Source organism: Triticum aestivum, chromosome 4B (assembly GCF_018294505.1).
Source record: "Triticum aestivum cultivar Chinese Spring chromosome 4B, IWGSC CS RefSeq v2.1, whole genome shotgun sequence".
NCBI classification, from domain to species: Eukaryota; Viridiplantae; Streptophyta; class Magnoliopsida; order Poales; family Poaceae; genus Triticum; species Triticum aestivum.
In genome coordinates this window covers 633,906,826-633,914,158 of record NC_057804.1, presented here as the reverse complement: position 1 = coordinate 633,914,158, position 7,333 = coordinate 633,906,826, and the positions used below count along the sequence as shown (strand labels likewise).

The window sequence follows — 7,333 nt, the reverse complement described above, 5'->3', positions numbered from 1 at the left end:
CTCAGTCTCCAGCAAGCAAGCTAGCTACATCAGCCGGTTTTGTCCTGGGTCGCCGATCGTTACAACCTTTGTGGAACACTAGGCTTGAGAAACCACGCTAGCCTTCGCTGGGGCATCACATCGGAGAAGGTGGCGGTAGCGTGGCTCAAACAGCTCCGCACTGTAGTGTAGAGTCGCTCGCACGGAATAGACGTCCAGGGCCGCCACGTACTCCACCGTGCTTCCTCTGTCAGCTGTGCGTGCGACGTGCGTGTGCAGTTGCTGCATGCGTGCCGCCAAAAGTTGCACCGTCATGATGTTGCTGCATCACCCGCTGCTATTGCTAGCTCAGCTAGCTAGCTAGTCTACAAGATACCAAGCGCTCAACTGATCAAGACAAGTGATCGATAGGGAAAACACTGCTGCCCAAGGTGGTGAAAAACTGGAAGCGCCCATTTTAGCCGACGGTCAAATGAGACTATCTCTGCACAAGCAGAAAAACAAAAGTATCAATGTAAAAGGTTGAACATCTCAAAATCTATTGATGCTGAGGTTTCGCAAGTTCAATTAGTATGCAATAATGCAAGTTGCATGCCAGAGAAACTCCCTTGTTTAGATATAACCGATATCGATGGATCTAGATAGCGAACCCAGCAGCTACAGTAACCCCGACGATTGTGGATGACATATTATGGGTTTCTCTGGCATGAAAAAAAATATGGATCAATGTCAAAAATACCCCTAAAAAATATGGATTGAAAGAACCATGAATCAGCAGCGGCGGGGATGATACTGAGAAAGCATGATGGTAGTGTTATTTTTGCGGCCTACCGCTGCATTGTTACCTGCAATGATGCTATGAAGGCGGAACTGCATGCAATAATGCAAGGCATGACATTAGCAGCTCAACATTATAACCTGCCTATCATCGTTTAGTCTGATTCATCGGAGGCACTTTCGGCTATGACTGGAACAGCCTTACCCGCTCGGCGTACACACACTTGGTTGCTGAAATTCGTCAACTTATGGTTGAAAGAGAATTTATTCTTTCAAAAGTTAAGCGTGAGTAAATAGGATGACAGATCGGTTGGCGTTATATAATTATACAGAGAGTACTGCGATGTATGACTTGGTAGAGGACCACCGTGCATTGAGCATTTGTTGCTTCTCGATTGTATCCCTGTGCATTTGGAATAAAACTCTTGTCCAATCCTCATAAAAAAACGATGGGAAGTATGCGTTAGGTAACATGTACGTGGAACATGCATGTATGTATAAATATTCGGGAGGAGACGTTCTGTCGACGACGAGGCGCCTACGGTGGCTTTATAAATCTCAAGATGATATGCCGGCTCAGTCTCTTGATAATCTGATGGAAGGACACAAATTGGCAAACAATGTGGGGAAGTAGAATTATTCATACGTACACGGTTCCTTCTTTCTAGCTCCTGCCCCCTAGCTAGTACTACATGCGTGTCGATGCATAAAAAAATATATAAATAAAATAGTACTACATGCGTGCTGATCTATATTACTACACCATATATGGATAGAATGATACAACTCCCTGTGCGTGGCACATTATTCAACAAACGCATGTGGGACATGGATATCTATCTGAATATCTGACTCCGGCCGTTTGCCGAATTAATGCTGCTTCCAAAGTCTGCCTCTCCCCGTTCTAGCCACGGCTAGTTGCAATAGGATGTAGCATACAAAAGTGTGATATGCATAACGAATAGGAAAGTGAGAGGATGCATATGATAACTTCCAGAAATGTATAGTGTGCAGCGGGGACAAGCATCAGGCCAACCTGTATAGATCACGCGTCGATCCAAGCTGGTGCCCATACGTCCATTTTCTATTTAGGGTACACACATACAGCTTATACACATGTCGCAACGCACACCTACACACGTCTATATTTTTCATATACTTTTATTCTTGTAGTATGGAGCACCATTACACTATTATTAAGCACACATGCCACTCTTGCACACATATAATACGTACATGACGTACGTGTAGCTACGTACGCCCCGTATACCTTGCGGCCGAGACGTGTAGGCACTAGGCACGCACGTACGTACTAGATAGAGCCATGCACGCGCGTTGCGTTCCTCCGCTTGACCGTGACGGCGAGCCCGTTCTTCATGTGGAGAATGATGGACAGCTTCGGCTCGACGACGTGGCCCGGCACGGTCTCGACTGCGAAGTTCCAGAGCACGGCGGCGGCGGCGGTCTTCATCTGCACGAACGCCATCTCCTTGCCGAGGCAGGTCCTTGGCCCGGCGTTGAAGGAGATGAACTTGTAGGACGGCTCGTACCTCAGCTTCCCGTCGGCGGTGACCCACCTCTCCGGCCTGAACTCCATGCGGTCCTTGCCCCACACGCCCTCCATCCTCGCCATGCAGTAGGAGAAGATGAGTATCTTGTCGCCGGCCTTCATCTCGTGCCCGCTGGGGAGCACGTCGTCGGCCACCGCCGCCTTGTGCTCGAAGGGCACGGACGGGTACAGCCTCAGGCACTCGCACAGCGCCGCGTGCAGGTACACCATGCCGCTCAGCTCGCTCACGTCGAACACCACCATGCCGTCGTCGGTGGCCAGCTTCTTCTTCCGGGAAGCGATGGGCGCCAGCTCGTTCAGGATCTTCTGCTCGACGCGCGGGTTCTTGGAGAGCAGGTAGAAGAACCAGGACAGCGCTGCGCCGGTAGTGTCCCGGCCGGCGAGCAGGAGGTTCACCGTGGTGTCGCGCAGGAACTCGTCGCTGTACTCGCTCGCGTCACCGTTGCAGATGAAGGACGAGAGCATGTCGGACGAGTCGCTGACGCCCTCGTTTGGTCGGAGCTTGTGGTCGGCCCTGCGTTTGGCGATGGTGTCCGCGGCGAACCGGTCGATGGTCCGACGAGCCGCGGCCATCTTCCTCTCGGTGCCGACCTCATACCGGTACATGAGCTTCCAGCACGCCGGGGAGATGATGTGGCGGAGGAAGAGCGTCTCGAGCACGTCGTCCATGGCGCGCGCGAAGGGCACCACGGGGAGGCCGATCTGCAGGCACCCGGGGTCGACGCCGAAGACGAGGTTGCAGGTCATGTCGAAAGTGAGGCGCAGGAACACGTCGTGCAGGTCGCAGGGGGTCCCGGTCCCGGCCTCGGCGGCGTGCGCGAGGAAAGGCAGGAGGCTCCTCTCCACCTTGTCGCGGCTGTACCGCGCGGAGAAGGCGCGGAAGCGAGGGCCCGCCATGATGAGCTGGGACTTGGCGCGCTGGCGGCGCCAGGAGTCGCCGTCGGCGTTGAAGATGCCGTCGCCAAAGACGTCGAAGATCTCGGCAAAGTCCTCGCCCTTGGGGTAGTTGGTGAAGTTGGAGGTGAAGATGTGGCGCACGTTGGCGGGGTCGCAGGTGACGAAGAAGCGGACGCCGGTGATGCCCGCGCGAGCTTCGAAGTTGTAGCGCGTGGCGGCAAGGATGCCGGTGGCCCAGTCATGGAAGTGGGACAGGTTGGCGACCATGCCGAAAAGATGGCCCAGGACTGGCCATTCGGTCGGCTCCGCCTTGCTTATTTTCTTGGACTGGAGGTGGCGGTAGTAGAAGACGAAGAAGCAAAGGAGAGAGAGGAGTTCCACGAACCAGAGGAGGGAATCCATGGCTGCCTTGGAATGGAAGAAGATGTGAGGTCGCCGGTGCAACATATGGGCTTATATGGACGCACTCTTGCATGCATGTAAGATGATGAGTAAATGTGTTTCATAGGTTGGTGAGGCGTCTCCCATCAGCTTACAGTATGGGGATTGGGGTCATCAGTAGGATATCTCTTTTTATAATTCTACTTTGTGGTCTTCGATATAAAATGAAATTATGTGCTCCTACATATCATATCCAATATCTGTGAGTGATTTTTTTTTGCGGGTGGTGTGAGTGAGAATTGTGTGGATCACATATATGTTCTCTTTGGAAGTGGAAATGTATGGCCTGTGTTTTTGTAGAAGGTATGTCATTATCCACGCAACTGAAATTCTTTTGAGCTTACGTTGATAATTTCGCCATCGATGGGGCATGAATTGACGCAGAGACTACAATGACGGAGACAAGGTGGGACAGGAACTGACGCAGAGACTACGATGGATGCGAGACTGGAAGAGTTAGGCTTCAGACTGAGATGGCAGTGACGATCTAAGTGGGAAGTGTTATTTGAACACCCCTAATTTACTCATATTTGTAAAATATATGATGTCTTAGAGATTTCAAGTGCATTTGAACCAAGAACATTTTAGCTTTTCGCTCAGGAAAACAAGCTTTTAGCATGTAGTAACTTCTAGCGGGAAGGAAAGGAGAGTTCTCATAGTCTTGAGTCGTGACCTCATGAGGGATGGTGAGCCGAAGATGACAGTAACATGAAGAAAACAAATACTAGCAAATTAGTTATTCTCTATGTCAGAATCGGTATCAATTAAGAAATAAAAGGTACAAATTGTTACGTGAAAAGCAATTGTGGAAAAAAATTGTCTATGCTTGACGATGAATTACATTATATCAGAAGTGTTTACAAATGGGGACGATTAGCGACGAGTCGTCTTTTAACTAGGCCTGTGCGACTTACAAGAGTCAATATAGGCAACATTCCTTTTGACCCGAGTCAAAGCGGAGAAGAACCTACATACCTAATCAATTTAGCTACATGTAAGTCCTTGAAATTTTATTCTGGGTCAGTCGAATTTGTGTGCCGTTGATCTTGCTTTGTGATTCATGTTGCTATTTCTCCCGATTTGTTCTTTGAGGTGTTTGGGCCGTGTTAAATCGGCTGACCACATACTTGGGTCGGTTGATTCCTTAGTGGGCCGAGGACCATTACCAGGTGGGACCCAGCCTTCCCTTTCTCCCTTTATTTTTCTCTTTCTATTTGTTTTTCTCTTATTTTTTATTTTCTATATTAGTTGGTTTGTATTTCTTTTCTTCTGTGGGGTATTTTTAGGATGCTAAGTGGGTGTAAATATATGCCCCCAAACACTCCTTCCATTCCATAATTCTTGCCATGAATTTGAGCTAAAACCTCGACAAATATTATGAAACAGAGGGAGTACTATACAAGTATGTGCCAAAATTGCACTGCTATATGATTAATATTTGCATATAGTGCCATTTCAGTGCAAAAATGTGTGGCAATTCTTCTTAAAAGGTAATACCAATGCTACTAATTCATTCTTTCTTAATATTTTTATTATTTAAATTTTGTCTTAGTTTTATTTTACGCTCTTCTTTAAAGGTAATACAAATGCCACTAATTTATTTTTTTTCATAGGGTACTTCTTGTTACAAAAAATCGCACTATCATATGTGTTTATTCTCGCATATTTTTAAGCACAATTTCTATGTAATTGTGCGCAAATTTTGTCATTATTTATTTTAGATTTTTTTTATTTTCTTAAAGGGTACTGCCTTCGATTCTATTTAGTTCGTGTCTAAGAGCAAGCACATATACCAAGGAGAGCTACGCGACCAAGAACTGGACATTTTGACCCATGGTATGGGGTTTGAGATGTCTTTGTCTGCATGCTCGTAATAATTGCACAGTCGAAACTCCGAACCAGTTGATTGGCTGCCTTCCTTCCTCCTCGTTCCCCACGCCACCGCATGCACGCTGTCCAGGAGCTCGACCAGTGCATGCCCTTCCTCTTTCTTGGTATTTTTTTGACAAAACGAGCCTCTTTCAGCGACTTCAAGCACGTTTGGCCCCTGGCCGAAACTAATTCCAAATCTGGACCCCAGGGTCAGCGCCAAAGAACAAGGCACCGAGTGTGCACATCTCGGCTCCAACATCTGTGGCGCCGAACTAGTGGGCCCAAGAACATCACCGTAACACCGAGTGGACGGGAAACCGGCGACGTGGCATATTCGGCGCCATACTTGCTGGCGCTGAACTATGGATAGGTTTTACCCCCCCTCCCAATCGATTCACCGTGGGGAAATTCCCCATATCCTTTTCATTGAACCTAGTCGAGCCGCCGCAGCCAGCCGAGGTAGCCGCCGCCGACCTCGGCCAGTCGCCTCCCACCAGCCCCGGCTAGTCGCCTCCCTCAGCCCCGGCCAGTCGCCGTCGACGCCCCCCGCCCCGGACCATGTGTCGTGGTTCTAAGTCTGACAGTAGAGTGGGGGTAGGTATGGAGAGGCAAGGTCCTAGCTATGGAGAGGTTGTAAACACAAGAGATGTACGAGTTCAGGCCCTTCTCGGAGGAAGTAAAAGCCCTACGTCTCGGAGCCCGGAGGCGGTCGAGTGGATTATGTGTATATGAGTTACAGGATGCCGAACCCTTCTGCCTGTGGAGGGGGGTGGCTTATATAGAGTGCGCCAGGACCCCAGCCAGCCCACGTAATGAAGGGTTTAAGGTGTATTAAGTCCGGGGCGTTACAGGTAACGTCCCACATAAAGTGTCTTTACTATCATAAAGTCTACTTAATTACAGACCGTTGCAGTGCAGAGTGCCTCTTGACCTTCTGGTGGTCGAGTGAGTCTTCGTGGTCGAGTCCTTCAAGTCAGTCGAGTGAGTCCCTCGTAGGTCGACTGGAAGGTGATCTCTTCTAAGGGTGTCCTCGGGCAGGGTACTTAGATCAGGTCTGTGACCCTACCCTAGGTACGTGACTCCATCATTAGCCCCCGAATGGATTGAGGCTTGAGTGATGAAGGAGTTGATGTTGTTTCCGATTAGCTTTCGCATACTGGTCGTGCGTTGTTTTTGAACCAAAAAATTCTCTCTGTTGATAGTGAACAACTTTTCTTCAGTCGACTCGATCCATTCTTTTTCTTCGTCGAGTGATCTTTTGGACTTCGCTGATTTCCGAGCGACGGATCGCAGGAAATCCCGCGTCTGGCAGACTGATCTGCCGTTCGCGGATTCCATGGGATACAGAATTTGGGGGAGCACGCGAAGCAGAGCGGACCGCGGTGCTCGGATGGGACGGGGCATAGACGCCTCGATTCCCGCGCCGCTTTTTTCGCCACGTATCACGCTCGCGCAACTGTTACAGGATATGATTAGATCGACCGGGCCCACCTGTCATCCACTCGGAAGGGATCTTATAAATGCGCCCGGCGAGGGTTTTTTGAACAGTGCCTCAGCATTCTCTCTCTGCTCCCTTCGTCTCCGCCCAACGCGCTCGCTCTCGCCTCCGCACAACTTCTCCTCACGCGCCTCACCGGTAGCCATGGTCAAGGAGAAGACGGCGGCGCTGGAGCGCGCGAAGAAGGCGTCGGCGACGGAGAAGGCGAAGGGGAGATCCACCAGCCGCGGCGGGTCTTCGTCTAGATCTCGCCTGCCGAAAGGCTGGGTCCAGGGAGATTGGATCCAGTCGACCATCAC

At 50.0% G+C, this 7,333-nt stretch overlaps 1 protein-coding gene across 1 annotated transcript; it reads right to left on the bottom strand.

The window, feature by feature from the left end:
* Positions 1-1,716: 1,716 nt before the first annotated feature.
* Positions 1,717-3,739, bottom strand: LOC123093735 (noroxomaritidine synthase 3). Its single transcript, XM_044515766.1, has one exon. It carries the CDS (start codon positions 3,668-3,670, stop codon positions 2,069-2,071), a length of 1,602 nt encoding a protein of 533 aa, XP_044371701.1. The 5' UTR covers positions 3,671-3,739; the 3' UTR covers positions 1,717-2,068.
* Between the last annotated feature and the right edge of the window lie 3,594 nt (positions 3,740-7,333).